General features: G+C 44.7%; 1 protein-coding gene across 6 annotated transcripts in view; it reads right to left on the bottom strand.

The window, feature by feature from the left end:
- Positions 1-19,445, bottom strand: part of LOC141995026 (ankyrin repeat and fibronectin type-III domain-containing protein 1-like) — a 559,159-nt gene that overhangs the window by 422,196 nt on the left and 117,518 nt on the right. For 3 of the 6 annotated variants that reach the window (XM_074965735.1, XM_074965739.1, XM_074965741.1), the window contains exons 1-2: positions 15,558-15,708; positions 13,556-13,813 (exon numbers count right to left, since the gene is read on the bottom strand). The exons of 1 other annotated variant lie outside the window; for it this stretch is intronic. In XM_074965735.1, coding sequence (XP_074821836.1) covers positions 13,556-13,713 — 158 coding nt within the window. In that variant the 5' untranslated portion in view covers positions 13,714-13,813; positions 15,558-15,708. Of the gene's footprint in view, positions 1-13,555; positions 13,814-15,255; positions 15,446-15,557; positions 15,709-19,445 lie in introns of those variants that run through there. 2 more of the 6 variants (XM_074965736.1, XM_074965737.1) reach the window with 2 other exon arrangements.

Genomic DNA, 19,445 nt, shown 5'->3' with positions numbered 1-19,445 from the left:
CAAAATGGAACCAGATTGCTGGCACTTAACATTAAAAAGGTCGTAGAGCAGTTTTTAAACTAAGGGCTGGGGGAAAGCCGACAGGTGTGGAGGAGTACATGGTTCGGACATCCCTTAGGGGACAATTAATAGAGAATCTTTATGTCCTAGTGAGGAACAGAGGATGGAAAATGATAATACAGGCAGGGTCTGATCAGAAACAGTCAAATAAAAAAAGAGTCCCATTCAATTACATCGTGTAATGGCAGACAAGTTATTAAAGTGCTTATATACAAATGCTAGAAGTCTAAATAATAAAATGGGTGAACTAGAGTGCTTCGTATTAAATGAGGATATTAATATAATAGGCATCACAGAAACTTGGTGGAATGAGCATAATCAACAGGATACAGTAATACCAGGTTACAGAGTAGCAGCCGTGTTAGTCTGTATCCGTAAAAAGAAAAGGAGTACTTCTACTGTAGCTCACGAAAGCTTATGGTCTAATAAATTTGTTAGTCTCTAAGGTGCCACAAGTACTCTTTTCTTTTTTTTTTTTTTTAGTAATACCAGGGTACAAAATATATTGGAAGGACAGAACAGGTCGTGCTGGTGGGGGAGTAGCACTATATGTGAAAGAAAGCTTAGAATCAAATGAAGTAAAAATCTTAAATGAACCAAACTGTATCACAGAATCTCTATGGATAGTAATTCCATGCTCTAATAAGAAGAATATAGCAGTAGGGATATATTACCGACCTCCTGACCAGGATGGTGATAGTGACTGAAGTGCTCACGGAGATTAGAGAGGCTATAAAAATAAAAAACTCAATAATAGGGAATTTCAGCTATCCCCATATTGACTGGGTATGTGTCACCTCAGGATGGGATGCAGAAATAAAGTTTCTTGACACCTTAAATGACTGCTTCTTGGAGCAGCTAGTCCTGGAATCCACAAGAGAAGAGGCAATTCTTGATTTAGTCCTAAGTGCAGCACAGGATCTGGTCCAAGAGGTGAATAGAGCTGGACCCCTTGGTAATAGTGACCATAATATAATTAAATTTAACATCCCTGTGGCAGGAAAAACACCACAGCAGCCCAACACTGTAGCATTTCATTTCAGAAAGGGGGACCCCATAAAAAACGAGGAAGCTGGTTAAACAGAAATTAAAAGGCATAGTGCCAAAAGTGAAATCCTCACAAGCTGCATGGAAACTTTTTAAAGACACCATAATAGAGGTTCAACTTAAATGTAGACCCCAAATTAAAAAACATAGTAAGAGAACCAAAAAAAGTGCCATTGTGGTTAAACAAAGTAAAAGAAGCAGTGAGAGACAAAAAGGCATCCTTTAAAAAGTGGAAGTTAAATCCTAGTGAGGAAAATTAAAAAAAAAAAAGCAAAGCATAAACTCTGGCAAATGAAGTATAAAAATATACTTAGGAAGGAAGGCCAAAAAAGAATTTGAAGAACAGTTAGCCAAAGCCTCAAAAAGTAATAGAAAAATAAATTTAAGTACACCAGAAGCAGGAAGCCTGCTAAACAATCAGTGGGGCCCACCGGATGATCAAAATGTTAAAGGAGCACTCAAGGACAAAAAGGCTATTGCGGAGAAACCAAATGACTTCTTTGCATCGGTCTTCACAGCTGAGGATGTGAGGGAAATTCCCAAACCTGAGCCATTCTTTTTAAGTGACAAATCTGAGGAACTGCTGCAGATTGAGGTGTCATTAGAGGAGGTTTGGGAATAAACTGATAAACTAAACAGTAATAAGTCACCAGGACCAGATGGTATTCACCCAAGAGTTCTGAAATTTCACATTTGAGTTCCTTCAGAACTGCTAACGGTGGTTTGTAACTTATCGTTTAAATCAGTTTCGGTACCAAATGACTGGAGGATAGCTACTGTGACGCCAATTTTTAAAAAGGGCTTCCGAGGTGATCCCAGCAATTACAGGCCAGTAAGCCTGACTTCAGTACCATTGGTGGACACTATAGTAAAGAACAGAATTATTAGAAACACAGATGAACATAATTTGTTGGGGAGAGTCAACATGGTTTTTGTAAAGGGAAATCATGCCTCACCAATCTACTCTAAATCTTTAAGGGGGTCAACAAGCATGTGGACAAGGGGGATCCAGTGGATATAGTGTACTTAGATTTTCAGAAAGCCTTTGACAAAGTCCCTCACAAAGGCTCTTATGCTAAGTAAGCTGCCACAGGATAAGAGGGAAGGTGTTATCATGGACTGGTAACTGGTTAAAAGATAGGAAACAAAGGGTAGGTATAAATGGTCAGTTTTCAGAATGGAGAGAGGTAAATATTGGTGTCCCCCAGGGGTCTGTTCTAGAACCAGTCCTATTCAACATATTCATAAATGATCTGAAAAAAGGGGTAAACAGTGAGGTGGCAACATTTGCAGATGATATAAAATTACTAAACATAGTTAAGACCCAGGCAGACTGTGAAGAGCTACAAAAGGATCTCTCAAAACTGGGTGACTGGGCAACAAAATGGCAGATGAAATTCAATGTTGATAAATGCAAAGTAATGCACATTGGAAAGCATAATCCCAACTATACATATAAAATGATGGGGTCTAAATTAACTGTTACCATTCAAGAAAGAGGTCTTGGAGTTATTGTGGATAGTTCTCTGAAAACATCCACTCAATGTGCAGCGGCTGTCAAAAAAGCAACCAGAATGCTGGGAATTATTAAGAAAGGGATAGATAAGACAGAAAATATCATGTTGCCTTTATGTAAATCCATGGTACACCCACATCTTTAATACTGTGTGCAGATGTGGTCACCCCATCTCAAAAAAGATATATTGGAATTGGAAAATGTTCAGAAAAGGGCAACAAAAATTATTAGGGGTATGGAACAGCTTCCATGTGAGGAGAGATTAATAAGACTGGGACTTTTCAGCTTGGAAAAGAGACAGCTAAGGGGAGATATGATTGAGGTCTATAAAATCATGACTGGTGTAGAGAAAGTACCTAAGGAAGTGTTGTTTACTACTTCTCATAACACAGGAACTAGGGGTCACCAAATGAAATTAATAGGCAGCAGGTTTAAAACAAATAAAAGGAAGTATTTCTTCATACAATGCACAATCAGCCTGTGGAACTCCTTGCCAGAGGATGTTGTGAAGGCCAAGACCGTAACAGGGTTCAAAAAAGAACTAGATAAATTCATGGAGGATAGGTCCATCAAAGGCTATTAGCCAGGATGGGCAGGAATGGTGTCCCTACCCTCTGTTTGCCAGAAGCTGGGAAAGAACGACAGGGGATGGATCACTTGATGATTACCTGTTCTCTTCATTCCCTCTGGGGCACCTGGTACTGGCCACTGTTGGAAGACAGGATACTGGGCGAGATGGACCTTTGGTCTGACCTAGTAGGGCCATTCTTATGTTCTTATTATCAATTTTCTGCATGCTGAAGGGGAAAAAAATTAACTACAACTCTCCCCGTTCTTTCTTTGACATGGTTACCGGCCTAGTGCATGAGGGAAGTCAGTGGATGGGATAGATCTTGCTTTTAGTTAGGCTTTTGACACAGTTCCACAGGACATTTTCATTAGCAAACTAGGGATATATGCTCTAGATGAAACTACTATTAAATAGGAGGAAAACTGGTTGAAAGAGTAGTTATCAATGGTTCACTGTCAAACTGGGGAGACACAGGTAGTAGGTCCTGCAGGGGTCAGTCTGGCCCTGGTACTATTCAATATTTTCATTAAGGACTCAAATAATGGAGTGGAGAATATGCTTATAAAATTTGTGGATGACACCAAGCTGGGATGGGTTGCAAGCGCTTTGGAGGCCAGAATAAGAATTCAAAATAACACTGACAAATTAGAGAATTGGTCTGAAATCCACAAGATGAAATTAAATAAAAGAAGTTTAAAGTAATTCATTTAGGAAGGAAAAAATCAAATGTAACAACTACAAAATGGGGAATAACTAGCTGGTGATAATAGGTCACAAATTAAATATGAGTCAACAGTATGATGCAGTTGCAAACAAGACTAATATCATTCTGGGTGTATTAACTGGAGTTTTGTATGTAAGACACAGGAGACAATTGTTCCACTCTATTCAGCTCTGGTGAGGCCTCAGCTGGAGTACTATTCTGGGCACCACACTTTAGGAAAGATGTGCACAAATTGCAGAGTCCAGAGGAGAGCAACAAAACTGATAAAAGGTTTAGAAAACCTGACCTGTGAGGAAAAGTTAAAAAACTGGGCACGTTTAGTCTTGAGAAAAGAAAACTAAGAGGAGATCTGATAACATCTTCAAATCTGTTAAGGGCCATTATAAATAGGACAATGATCAATTGTTCTCCATGTCCACTGAAGGTAGAGCAAGAAGTAATGGGCTTAATCTGCAGCCAGGGAAATTTTGATTAGTTATTAGCAAAAACTTTCTAACTAGCAGGGTAGTTAAGCTCTAGAATAAGTGTCCAAGAGGTTGTGGAATCCCCATCATTGGAGGTTTTTAAGAACAGGACAAACAACTGTCCAGAATGGTTTTGGTCCTGTCTCAGCAAAGTGGGCTGGACTAGATAACTTGAGGTCCCTTCATCCAGGGCTTTGGAGCTGTGCTCCAGCTCCGCTCCAGCTCCGCACAAAAACCTGCAGCTCCACTGCTCTGGAGCTGCTCCGCACTCCAGCTCCGGGCTCCGCTCCAAAGCCCTGCTTCCATCCCTACATTAATATGATTTAAGATAAGTGAAGGGAACTTAATGTTAACTATAACTATTACAAATGGGCCGTACCCACAACACTTGGACTTAGACCAAAAACTCCCCAGAATTGGAGCAGGGGATTCAAATATGGAGTTTTGGGAATAGCATGAAATTCAGGTCTAGGCACCCAATGTTTTAGGGCATGTGCCCTGGATCTTGCTTGTGCCCACTTCTATACTTGGAATATTGTTGTTCCTACAGTACCAGAAGTATGGTGGGCTCTGAGATCATGTACTACTGGGGACACTTGTAATAGGATGCCTGGCTGCCTAATTTATGTCACATCTCTCTGCTAGCATGTTAATAGGTCAACACGATCACAGAAAATTACAGCGGGGAAAAGGTCTGTTGGATCATAATAGCCATAATAGCCCTACAGTACGTGCTATACTCTGACACTTATACACATGTATGTTAATTATACCACCAGAGTATAGTTCTTTGTTTGGCTGGTCTTTCTTGGATACAAAGCCAAGCATTTGGCATAGTACTTTGCTGGCTGGGCCCACTTCTCTTCCCTCATCAGTGTTCCAAGTGTGTATCTCAATTACTTTCCTATGTGTTTGGCTAATCTAGATGAAAGATAGCATTTGTTAGCATAATTGCCATTCTGCACCTAGAGAACAGCCAGGCATACGCTCTGCAAGTTTCCCTGTGCCAAGTACCTCCAATTCTAGCCAACAGCACTCCAATCTTATGCATCTCTAGAATAGGTTTCCTCATTGACCCAAACCATGTGAAAGCCGAGACTACCAAAGAAAGCACTAAAATCACCTGACTCATCTCAAATGATTATCTAAATCCAAATTTAAACACAGATTCCCAAAGATGAAAAGCCAGTTGATTTACCCATTCTTCTAACCTAGTGTTCCTTGGGAGGATTCACTAGAGTCAGGAATTCCACATATCCATGTCTGATAACAGGAGTCTTAATAGTAGGAGTCTTAAAATCAGCGGCTGTAAGATTTGTCAGCTACGGGCAGGTGAAGCACAGGCCTAAAGTGAGTTTGAAAGGACACGTTCCTTTGGAAGACGGCATTCTCTAGTTCATCCCATCTCTAAATTTCTTCCTGCTGGATTGAAACTATTGAGTGATGCAAAACAACAAGAGAAAACAGCCAGCAGGGAAAAGCCTCAAAGCTAAAAACTTCTTCTGGTTTAATATGCAAAGCTCAAGCAGCTCAATCAAGAAACCAAAGCTAAATGTCATTTCCTCCCTTGGCACCATCACTCTGCTGCTAAAATAGAACAGGTTATGTCTAGTGGCTTGTCAAATTCCCAAGGCCCTGGAGATCCAATGTCTGTAGAGACTGAATAAGGGGAGCATGGGTGGCTTTTCACCTAGTATCTCACCGCTAGCACACAACTAGTTAACAAATAACTGCTGTGAGACAATCACTTTGCCTCAGCCAAAAAACGGGCTTTGCTCTGTAGGTTTCCGTATTGTGCCAAAGCCAACATACAGAAGAAGAGTGGCACCTGCACAGCAGTATGAAGAGAGGAGGAAAGGGTTACAGAGGAGAACGTTACCCCTATGTCTGCAGCCATACATCTGTTTTTGAAGCAATAAGCCTCACCCAACAGCATGCAAGTCGTGCAGTGAAAACTACGGTAACCTAGCCACATGTCAGGCCATAGCCCTATTCCTCATCCAGCTGCAAACAGAAATGCCAAACCAGGTGCTTAGCCATCTCCAGGTTTCACCTCAATAAATCTAAAAATAGGCATAACAGAGCTACCTAAATAACAACAGTCTGCTTTCCAAAGATGTTGGACATCTTCTGTCCTCATTAACTTCAGTGGGATTCCTGGGTGCTCAGCACTCTGAAAAACAGACCATTTGTAATTAGGTGCCTACATGTGAAGTTAAGATCCTAACTGAAGACCTCCAGGCTTCAAAACCTTGGCCAACATAGGAATCAGCCTGGTGTATTTATGTACAGCAGTAGGAAAGTGCTACTGACACTGAGATTCTGATGTGTTACACTCAGCCATGAACAATAAGAATCATTTCTGCTGCATCTCACCAGGTGAGGTGACTGGGTGCGTGCTTGCCATATGGTACCTGCTGAATGAACCATGCATAAAAGGCTTTGAGACTATTATCATGAGGTGTGTAATGTATTTATGCCAGTCACTTCTTTATTTAAAGACTCTAAGATGTGAAGCTGAGGGCCCGACCCTCTCTTAGTTATTGTCCTTTGTACAAGGGCTAAGGGTAAACCCCAAAGTCCTAGACAAATTCCCATTCAAGTAATTACCATCTTTCTCTCATTAATACGTGTCATTTGTTGCATACTGCCAATACACTCAGCAGAGGGGATGGGATCGCTGCCTTGTGCGGCTTAAACTCCATTGTGAGGCACAGTGAGGGTTTCAAGGATGTTATACATTTTAAGTTACTATGTTAATGTCACAACATGAATAATTTGGGTTCAGGGTTCTGATTTCGCTCACAATGCGCCACAAAAACAATAAATCCTTTAAAATGTTTATTAAGCTCACATCTAATGTAAAGGAGGAGGGGAAAACAGTCAAGCATTTAAAACTCAAGCCATTATTTCTTTTACAAGCTTCCACATTCCCTCTCTTTTTGTATAGGAACATTTAAAGGGAAAACAACCCTCTGTCTTGAAAAAAGAAGAGTACTTGTAGCACCTTAGAGACTAACAAATTTATTTGAGCTACAGCTCACTTCATCGGATGCATTCAGTGGAAAATACAGTGGGGAGATTTATATACATAGAGAACATGAAACAATGGGTGTTACCATACACACTCCATCTTGAACGTCTCTTACATCAAATGTCCTTTCTGGGAAAAACAGCCACTCAGGGGGGAGCTCTGCAGCTCAGTTGTTAAAGTCTGATCCTGTTTCTTTAAGAAAAATACACATCAAGAGGAAGAGAAAAAGATGCGAAAATAAAGCTTCTGTCTCCAATGCTTGGACTGTCAGTTTCCAGGATGGAGGATCACAGGCACAACACATGACACACAGCCCAGTTAGCCACTCCTGTACCCCAGCCTGACTTGCTTGCTTCTGTAAATCTTTTGCTAGCTTGCACCTATTTTCCTCTTGTGAGTATGATGAAGGTATAGCTTTTAGGTTGCCCCGCTGATCCCAGCAAAATTACATTTTGTCCTGACTGGTTAAAGTGGATTCAGATTCAACACCAGGCCCAAAGGGAGGTAGCAAAGACAGGCAAGGACTGGGGGGAGGGTGGAAATGAACACATAAGGGGGAACAACTGGAATCTGAGGCTCACATCTCAGCAGTTGCTCAGGACGTAGCCACAGAGGTGGTTAGATCATCTAGTTCCCTCTCCTCATCTGGTCAGAACTTCTTTCAGCATCAGGAAAACAGAGGCCCAATGGTGTGGTGTGCGGTGGTGATGATCAGAACAGGGATACCAAAGCTGGTTGAGGTGGTGATGGATGATGCTGCCGCACCCTCCTCAGAAAGTAAGGCCCAAATTTTCCAAAGTGACTAGTATTTTTGGGCAACTCCATTTTTGGGTACTGTGGCAGATTGCTGGCACTACTATGATAGGTCTCACGCTTTCTCTTCTTGGGGTGGAGGGGGTTCAGGGCACCATTTCTTGCCCCTGAACTGGGGTATTAACTGCCCCACTAGTGTCCTAGGGGAGGGGAGGGGAGTGGAGAGGGAGGGACCCGGGCCCACCCTCTACGGGTCCCAGCCCACAGGCCCTAGGGATAATGGTAAACCACTAGAACTAGCGGTTCCTTCCCCTGAGCTACTTCCCTCTCCTGCCCTTCAGCTTGTGGGGCTTCCTGCCCTCCCTCTGCACAAACCAGGTGCCCCTTTACCGAGGGTCTTGATCTTCTTAGCCCACCGCAGCACTTCTCTAAACTCTCCTCTACTTCCCTCCAAACTACTCTCTGCTCCAACACCAATCCACTCTGCTTCGACTCCTCCTCTGGTCTGACTGAAGCGGGGGGTGGGGAGGGGGGTTGGGGGGTTATCATGTGACTGGCTTCAGGTGCTTTAATTGGCTTCAGGTGCTTTAATTAATTTATAGCAAACTTTCTTCCCTCTACAGGGAATAAGGTTCCCTTCTAACACTCTCCTGCTTTTCCTGTGACTGTGGCTAAGCATAAAGACAGTTTGCAGCAGTTTATTCATTCCCATATTCTTGCATTATGTAGAGGAGGATGAAAGTTCATACATCGGGCCAGGTCCTCACCTGAAGTAAACCAGCAATCCTTCAGTGAAGTCAATAGAGCTACACTGATTTGCACCAACTGACAATTTGGCCTATTCACTCCTTTACTCTTTTCACAATTATTGCAGCCACCATGAGAAACTAATTTTACACTGAGGTCTGACATTTCTGGACTACGCACACTGACACTCACTTCATAGAGTCCGTGCCACTCCCTGTTCTCAACGGTGTCACTACTCAAGGGCACTGGGCTGACACACAACTAAACATTCACCTCTGGAGATCTGACTAGCCATCTGATTTATAGGAAAACCTACACTATAAAGCCCTCGTATCACTGCGCACAGTTGGCAGTCCCTGTCTAGGATTGGAATAACAGGGCAACTGTAGGTCAGAACAGAGGTCTGTTGGTGGGACTGAGACAGGAACAGGAGCTGCAGATCACGATTGAGGTACATTGGTGGTGATGTGTGTGGGAAACTTGTATAACACTGTAGCGGAGTGGTCACCCCGCTCCAGCCCCGAAGGGGTTAAAAGCAGCCCTGCAGAGGGCTGCAGCAGGGAAAGGGATTAAGAACAGCTGGGAAAAGCTGATTGTGTAGCTGACCACAGCTGTGGCCAGCTCAATTAGGGCCCAGCTGGCCCTTAGAAGAGGGCTGTGGGCCGGAAGCAAAGGAGTCTTACTCTAGCTTTGGAGTGGGAAGGGCTAGTTGCCTGAGAGGAAGGTACCTTAAGTGGAGTAGTGCTGGGGAAGGGCAAAGGGAGCTGGGGAGCTTCAGCCTGGTAAACCCCCAGGCTGCAGACCTTGTTTAAGGCCAAGAGGTACTAGGGCTGCAGAGGGACAGCCTGAGGATAGGCAAAGGCAGCAGGTCCTAACCCCTTGCCAATGATGAGTGGCTATTACAGACTGCAGTCTGCCCCAGTGAGCAGGGGCTAGATGATGACTGGCAGCAGCCACTGAGGCAAGATGGGTTTAGAGGATGGGGGTTCCCTGGGAAGGGAGACCCAGAGTGTGGGGTACTGCTGGGGCAGAACCCCAGAGTAAACAGGCACCGGGGTCCGGGAAGGACATGAGGGCCAGCAGCAGGCGAGACACTGGCCTGCAGAGAGTGCTCCATAAGCTGGAAAAGAGCTAATTCCCAGACGACCAGCAGGAGGTGCCAGGCCAGTGCGTCCTTGCTTCACTACAAACACCTACTCACATCATGCGCTGCATTAGCAGGGGTGAAACTGGAAAAAAATAAAGGGAGTAGTCCTCTTCCAAGCATAGATGTGAGCCCTGCTAACCTATGCTCAGTCCCTCACTTTCACCAATGCGACAGATCTGCCTACGCCTTCAAAATTATGTTTTACATCTGTGGGCATAATATTAAAATGCAAAAAGAAAAGGAGTACTTGTGGCACCTTAGAGACTAACCAGTTTATTTGAGCATGAGCTTTCGTGAGCTACAGCTCACTTCATCGGATGCATAGCATATCGTGGAAACTGCAGAAGACCAACTCGCCAACAGAAGTTGGTCCAATAAAAGGTATTGCCTCACCCATCTTGTTTCTCTAATAGATAATATATAAGACAGACACCTGAATCTGACTCCCAGTGCACTGTTTTCTTTGTCTCATATCTTAGATCTCTGAATCTTTCTACACAGTCAGAGATGTGGCTCTTGGTGTTGTAACAGTAGCTAGTTGTATTTTGGAGATGGCATTTTTATTTTTTTTCTTTCCAAAAGAAAGGAGGTTGGAAAAATCAGGCAAACTAACACCCAAGCAGTTTGAGTGGAAAGTGACACTTTGGAATTAAAGAGTTTCATGCTTAATCAGTCAACATTTTATTTTTGCTTTTATAATCAATTACATGTAATTATGGGAAGGGTGAGACATGTATCAACACCAGGTGCAGAAAGAGAAGCTGAAAATCCAGTCTTGCAGCATGTGGAGTTGATTACACCCTGTGCATAGGAAATGTAAGCTGCTACCCAAGCCCATTTCTCCACTCCCGCACAGGGGTAGTATGTCAATCTTTCTCTCTCTCTCTCTCTCTCTCTCTCACTCACACACACACACACACACACACACACACACACACACACACACACACACACACACACACACACACACACACACACACACACACCACAACTGTAAATGACAATGGAGACACAAGGCAGAAGAATCAGGTGCAAAAACAAGGAAAGCTGGATTCTCTTTGAGTCAGTTCCATTAGGTTCCATTTCCTTACTGATACAGGCCTGGTCTACTCTTATAAGTTTTGTCGGCATAGATATGTTTGCTAAGTGTGTGTGTGGAAGGGAAATCACACCTCTAACAGACAGTGCTATGCCAGCAAAAGCCCAAGCTTAGACACAGTTATACCATCAAGAGAGCCCTTTTGTCAATACAGCTTATTTTGTTCAGGCAACCGGTATGCAGGTATCCCAGCCAACCCTTTCTAGCATACGCAATATCACAAAGCCAGAAAGGAATCTATTGTCTCTCGCTTGAGCATTCATGAGGGAGACACCCTCAGAAGACAGGATTCCCCAGTGCCCTAGTCCTCCCTATGTCGAAGCTCCAGAAGTCCATATCACTTGTGGTTGTGTTCCCCTTACATGGGGGAATCAACAGGTTGGACAGCAGCAAGAACAGGAAGATCCGAAGGTGTCAACGGGACAAAGAGGTGTTCTCTCCATGGCAGAAGCTTGTTCTCCATGAAGCACACTGTTCATGTACCACTACGGTCTACAGCATATGTAAAATTCCCCAGCACTTGTAAACTCTTTCCTTCAAACCTGGGCTCCCCACAAACCAGGTCTGAATGGACACTGTAAAGAAAATGCAGGTAGAAAGCAGATTTAACCTGAATTTATCTTTGGGGATTGTAATCAGATTCGTTCCAGTCTCTTCTTAATTTCACAATATCCTGATCGCCTGCCTAGCATTTCTTGGTATGTCTACACAGCCTATGACAGCAAGCCTCCCGGCCTGGGTTAGCCAACTTGTGCTAGCAAGACTTGTGCTAGCACTCTAAAAATAGCTGTGTAAACAGCACTTTGAAGTTGTGGTGCCGGCTGGAGCTCAGGCTCTGAAGCCTAGGGAGGGATCTCACTGTCTCTCCTGCAATGGCAGAATAGAGAATTCTGGAAAAGGGGGGAAAGTGTATAAGAGGAAAAGACAGAGTGACCCACAATGATAGGGTGAGTGAAAACCTTTAATCTCATCTATGTACCTGTGCAGGTATAGAAACAGCCTGCACGGCTTCTGAGCATCAGACTGGAAAGGAAATTTTAAGAGATGTTATATTGCTAGTTAATTTTATAAACACGCCATTCGTCCAGCGCACTCACTATGACCAAACTGATACAAGAGGAATGGAGAGAGAGAAAGAACGCAGCCCTAAATGAGTGCCCCACCCTGCATGAATTGCTTCTCTTTAGGTCTGGAAGCACTCAAATGATATATTCTGTTATACAAATCTGCCATCCATCACAAGTGCTCTCTCTAAAAGGCAAACACCACATACAGTTCAGAAGGTGAATTGTGGGGAGAGACACTGTTGAGCAGAATGTCGCTGGTGTCTACATTTCCACTCCCCCCCTCAAAGCAACCCTTTCACTGACCCATGAGAGCAAACATCGCTAGCAAGTGGCATCAAAGACCTTGTTAGAACTCGCCTGCCAATTGCTCATATATGAATAGAAAAATAAGCTACACAAAGCATTCTCCCAACAATAAGAATCAAATTCACATGCCACAATACATGCTGAAACAAGGGGTGCTGGGCTTGGGGCAGCACCCCCTGGCTTGAGGTGGTTTCCATCATATACAGGGTTTGCAGTTTGTTTCAATGGCTCTCAACACCTCCACTATACAAATTGTTCCAGCACCCCTGCAAGCCACAAAACAAAAGAGAAATCTTACACATTTGGAATGCTTTGGCATCTTTAAGCATGATCTAAAGCACCCCCAAAGCTGGATTCTCTCCCCAAAGATAAGCATGCAAGTGTACAACAACTGTTATACCCTACACTGGCAATCCCTGAGGTTTATTAGAGAATATTCCATGAGGTTAACAGCATTGGGTTTATTTTTTTCCATTCTCACCAGCCACTGTATGTCTGGAAACATGAGACTCCATTAAGGTAGCTTCCAAACACATACACTCTTTGAACTTAGACTGTTCAACAGCTCATCGTCCTTTGTGTAATATCCTGTTGTGGCTCCCAGTGCTTGGAGTCCCAGAAAAAGGGCCATTTGGCACCTGTAGCTTTAATGTCATATAGTAGGGAGAACAGGTGAAGCAGTTTAATATAAAATGAAAGAACAAGAAAAAAGACCGTGTATGTGCGCATGCAGTTAAGGATCAGGAAGACTGAACGTCCAAGTTATGCATACATCTACAATACACTTTCAGCAGGGAAGCAGACACCAGTACTCTATACCTTTCAAAGGCATCCCGGATGATGTAATGGTCAATTGTGCTCAGATGTTCCATGAAACAACACAGAAAAATATACACCATTTACAAAGGTTTCTCCCTCACCCCCAAGCCCTGGTGACAAAACAGATGAAAGCTTTCCCTGCCCACACAAACACAGGCAGATGCATCGGGAGGGAGTGGTGGACTTTTTCTCTCCTGGTACCTGCATTCGGTGACACTACAGCAGTAGCTGCCGCTCCGACGGCCACTCCGACGGTCCGAGCGGAACTCATTCCTCGACTTCCTCAGGCTGAAGTACTCTGTAAGCTTCCCGAATGAAGACATGGCACCAGCGGTGTCTGAGAGTGTGCACGCATACATCCGTGTGCCCTAGTCTGAACACACAGTCACACATGCTAGAGCCAGTGTGCGTTCACTACCCCGTGCATTTCACCTTTGAGGGAGGGACAAGAAGGGAGCACTAAGAGAGTCAGAGAAAAAGAGAGAGGACAAAACAGGAGCAGTTTAGAGAGGTCCATGATTCGCTGCACGCTGACATTTTTCCCATTTAAAAAGAAGAAATAAAATCCAGTATGTATTTATCCAAAAGGCAAATACTGGCAGAGGGAGAGCTGCTCAGTTTTACTGCAGCTGCCACTGAACTGAATTAAGGAGAAAGAAAAAAATAACCCCTCTGGAAAGAATCCCTCGGTAGTGACAGCATATATCTTATTGCTCTTGCTGTGAGCAGCAGCTCACCAGACACATGCTGCCACATCAGAAATAGAGGGTTTTGGCCTCTAAGGATGCCCATGAGGTATGTAGGAAGCATCCAAGATCTCAGTTTCATTTTTCCTTGAACAAGAGAAGTGGGGAGACACCGTCCAACTTAGTGGCAGATGATAATACACACAATCCAAAGAACAAGTGTGTCTACAAGCATTTCCTAAAGGTCCATTACCATCATGTCTGGGCACTGAAATAAACTCAATCAAGTACAGTACGTGGAAATGGGATCCCTGCTTATTTTTCTTATAGCTATTCAGAGTTTGTAAGCCTTTTGTTATGCAGAAACCACCCCCTCCCAAACAATGTATTTGAAATAAGTTGATTTTCTGTCTTGTCACCAAACAGCTGAGCACAGGGAAGTGGGAAAACTTCTCAAACAAATGAGACTGATCCATTTAAAAGTCACCTACAATAATTGGCCTCTGCACTGCAATTCTCCAACCCTTTCAGAATTTCAACAGCAGCAGCCAGTGACAAAGAACTTGGCAAACTAGCATGAAAATACCACTCCAAAATCTTCCCCTAGTCAACTGCTTTTGTGTTAGCATCCTTAGTGCCTGATGCTAGCTTGGAGGGGGGGAGAGGACGACAGTGAGACCTGTGAGAGACTGTGAGACTCACTTCCACCCTAGTGAGCAATAACACATTAAATCTGTGAAAATGTAGCCAGGAGAAAGAATATTTGTCAGAATACAAAAAAGCAAATAATGTGCTTAGGATCTTCAAGAAAACAACATTGACTCATGGCAAATCAGCCAACTGCCTTCACATCCTTTTGATCCCTCAGCTGTGGATGCCATATGAAAAAATAAAATATTAATTGCTGTTTTTCTGCCCACAGCTATCCACTGCAAACAGAACCCACTTGCAATAAAGGATGGGCATCCAGCGCTGCAACCCTGCTATGCATTTTTCTACTTCCCAATGCATCCTTCTGTTCTCCTCTTTCTTTTCACAAGGCTCTCATTCGCTCCTCTATCTGGATCAAACATTGGAAACAGCAGTTTACCACCAAAGGAGATGCTAATAGCTGCTCCCCAAACACAGCACAGGCACTGGGGGTGAGACAATCTAAGATCTACCTGAGAACAGCTATACCATCCCTGTCACACTCCTACACAACAATCAGCTTACTTGCAATTCTTTAAAAGCAACGGTCCTCTCTGTGTTGGGGTTTGTCTGTATTTTAACATCTCTGTTTCCTGCATCTTGACTCTGGGGAGCGAGATTATTCTAGCAAAAATAAAATAAATAATAGAGCCTGCTTTCCCCTAAGCAAACCTGTGCACAAAGCAGAAATCACCAGCACAATCCCCCTGCCTGATCCACCATCCGCTGGGCTGGCTGAGATGCCTGAACATTATTACAGCAGGAATGGGGGAGGGGAATCAAGGGGGGAAGAGAGCAGGAGGTAAATAAATAAATAAATAATCAACCCAAATTAATCCGATGTGCAGAAAGCACCTGCTGGCTACTTTTAGCCAAGCATCTTTGGGAGAGTCTCTTGTGGCAGCAGCGACAGCAGCTCCAGCTCCTCTGCCGTCTCTGAATGAATCTCTGTCCCTTTCTCTCTGGCTCCCAGTGACATGCCTCGCAGCAGGTAGAAAAACCTTCCCAATACCTTCTCGTTCCCATTAATATTGAATGAGCTCAGAGGGCAGGCTCAGGAATCTATTCACTTCTCAGGATTACAGCTGGGGAATCTATTCTCCCCCACGCACCCGCCAAAAACCAGCTCCACCTCTGCCTGGATGGTGCAGGAATTTTTTTTCAAGTCAATTCACTTGCTGAAAGATGGATTGAGACAGAGCGTTTATTATCTCTCTCTCACACACACACTCACACACACAAGGAGCACTCTGTCTGCCCCTCTTATCAACTGCCAGATTACCATCCTCAATGAAATGTAATTCTTCAAATAAATACGGTCCAGGGGAAACAGAATGAAACTGGGGGGGGAGAGAGAGGGAAGCAGCTTAAAGGGGAACCAAAAAATAAAAGAGACAGACAGACATGGAAGGGGACAACTATTTTCCCTGCACTGAACATGAAAGCTGTAATATGCCTGCTCTTTCTAGGCAGACAAGGCTTGCAGGAAGCAGACAGACCTTTGGAGGATTATGAGAACTGTTACCTGGTACAGAAGAAATTATCTTCTGTTGAACTATGTAAAGGGCAAAGGGGGAGGGGATGAGTTTAAAACCACACACACACATTCCCAGGCAGGCTCAGGAGAGAAGAATATCAAGATGAGGTTAATTTGATGCTTTGAGACCCCTCTCATCCTCATCCTCCTCCTCCTCCACGCTAGCTGATGGGAGGACAGATGTGCAACACAGGCCTCTCGGGGGAGCCTTCTTCAATTGTCTGCACTCCTCATCGGCATTGCTGGAAGGAGAAATGCTCCCCCAGCTCTCTCTCTGAGTGTCTGTGTGTGAGGCAGATGGGCACCCCACTACATAATACCTTGCCTAAAGGAGGGATGGGGTCAACTCGGGATGTTTCAATGATCTGGGTCGAAATCACAGCAGGAAAAAATGCCTGTGCCAACCCACTGGTCACACAATCTACTACCCCACGGGGGTTTCAATCTAACCACACCCTCTCCCCAGACCAGCCTGGGTTGGGAGACATGGCCCTGGGAGCCCCAAAGTGTACAAAGGAGGGAAGGCGGGGAGAGAATTGCCTTGCACTGCTCTACAGCAAACCGATCCAGTTGATGCTCTAGGTGTCCCTAACCTCTGTTTGCCAGAAGCCGGGAGCGGACAACAGGATGGATCACTCAGCGATTGCCTGTTCTGTTAACTCCCTCTGAAGTACCTGGCACTGGCCACTGTCAGCAGACAGGGTACTGGGATGGATGGACCATTGGTCTGACCCAGTATGGCCACTCTTATGCTCAGACTGACCCAAGCCCCAGCGTTCCCCTCAACAAGCGATGGTGCAGCACAGTGAGGGGCGGACACAGCCCCCAGACAGGGCTGTCAACTCGCATAATCCTCCCTGGCGTCAGGGATTCCAACTCTGGCTGGATCATCTGGCCAATGTGAAAGACACCCCCCGCCCGAATTTCAACCCTGCTGGGGGAAAATCCCCACTGATTGGCTGCCTCCCTCACTGCCTCACCTCCTGGGGACAAGCAGCCAATCAGAGCTGCTTCAGGAGGACAGGCAAAGCTCTCCTCTCCCACCCACCCACCAGGAGCCAACACCAATCTCACAGAAGAGCCCAGCAGTTCAGGACAGCTCCACTCTGCCCCACTCCGCAGTTCAGGACAGCTCCACTTCTTGGGAGCAACAGGATGGCTCCTCTACTCTCCTCCTGTCCCCTTCCCTGCAGCACTCGCCTGGGAAAGGGTTGAGGGGGTGACAAGCCCCTGGAGCTGCCCCTCCAAGCCTGAAAGCAGGAGCCTGCTGTAGACCCCCCCCCCGCCCCCAGGAGCTGCAGGAGGAACAGAGGAGAGGCTGGGAGGGCAGAAGTGATGTAGGAGTTGAGGGGGAGCACCTGCACCTTACCTTACTTTATGCATTTGAGAGAGTTGGGGTCACTAACTGCCACACATGGTGGAGAGGGGGAGATCAAAAATCCAGACAGGCCAAAAATGTATAATCAAAAAATAAAATCTTGTGATTTTGGGTGTCTGACTCATTTTTGAGCTGTTGCAGCTGGCAATACTGCACAAGGTAAATCCAATGCTGCTAACCGCCGGATTTTATCATGAATTGCACACTACTTGGGAGCTTTTTTCTTAAAGCCGCAGCTCCTGCAGTCAAGAATCTCAGCTTTCATTTATACAGAAAATACGTTTCTAGCCCTTGTGGTTGCAGCACAATGCTTGAAAATAGGTTTCAGAGTAGCAGCCGTGTTAGTCTGTATTCGCAAAAAGAAAAGGAGGACTTGTGGCACCTTAGAGACTAACCAATTTATTTTATAGTACCTCAACCCTGTTGCTTGGCTCTGTCTCATGGCAGGCACAGGATGCATGAGTGTTCACAGCATGCTCCTTCAGGGACTGGAAACCATAGGCTCTGCCACAGCCAGAGCAAGGCTGCTCCTGCCACTCTCACTCAACAGCACTCTTCCCTGTAAGCTGTGCGCGTGCACACAGATCCTAAACCCCACACACACAGTGAAACGCCGCACGCACAAAAATTTGCACAGAAGAAATTTTTTTGCGCACACCGCCTGTCAAAAATTAGAGGGAACATTGCTGAACAGGACTCAGAAGCAAAGAGATGCTGGGACTGCTCTCAGTGGAGTCCCAGCTCATGGGGTGCTGGTTACCACTCTACCAGGGGAGTCAAAATAGAGCAAGGGAGGTGATGAGCAGAGAGGCTGAGCACATGCAGCTCCCATGAACAGGAACTGACATAGTGGATCAGACCCATGGTCCATCTAGCCGATCTCTAGCAGTGGCCAGTGCCAGATACTTCAGAGGAAAGTGAAAAGAAGGCTATAGTAGGTAGCTTTGGGATGACCAAGGCACAGAGGAAATTTCTTCCTGATTTACATTATTTAGAGGTCAGCTTCTAGGCACAAGCATGAAGGCTCATATCCCTTCCAGAACCCCTTCACTTTTTAAATGTTCACTGCTGGATTTCTGGCTGTTTTTGTATCCAGACAAAGATCTAATCCTGCAAATTTCTTGGTGTCAATACACTAAAGGTTCCAACATCAGAGAGAAAATTAAAGGAAACCAATGTTTCTTATTTTAAAATCTCATGATTATTGGGGGCCTGACTCATGATTCATACACTTTTAGAGCTCAGGACACTGAGCAATACATCCATATGTCTGCTACCTCCCAGGGCTGCATGGAGTAACTTCATCCCTTATTTTCTTCCAGAGGTACTAGTATAAGGAGCCAGAGTGACACACACACATGCCTCTCGGAACATAATCTCTACTACTTGTCAGCTAACCTGGGCCCCCTCATTAAGAAAATCTTGGCTGCACCCCTGGGAAAGTTGTAGGTGCCAGGGAGTAGAAGAGAATGGTAGAATACACAGTATGGAGACCAGAGTCATAGAACAAGCATGTGAGGCTAGGGCAAAGGAAGAGGGGATGGAGGAACAGGAGAGAAGCGAATTACAACAGAGCTGGAAGACAGGAAAGAAAACACAATGAGAAAGCAGAAGAGATGACCACAGAAGGAAAGATACAGAAAATCCATGGCCTTTGGATATGTCTACACTGCAATTGAAGGTGTGATCCTCAAAAATAAATATCCTTTTAAAAAATTAATTATCAACTTTTTTGATCCTTAAAGAAAGCTCAAGTCCGAGTTTTGAGACATGTCATTTTCCCCTTTTCTAGGATCAGCC

This window comes from Natator depressus, chromosome 10 (genome assembly GCF_965152275.1).
Source record: "Natator depressus isolate rNatDep1 chromosome 10, rNatDep2.hap1, whole genome shotgun sequence".
Classification (NCBI taxonomy): Eukaryota; Metazoa; Chordata; order Testudines; family Cheloniidae; genus Natator; species Natator depressus.
The sequence above is the reverse complement of the archived record's forward strand: the minus strand, read 5'-3'. Positions and strand labels throughout refer to the sequence as shown.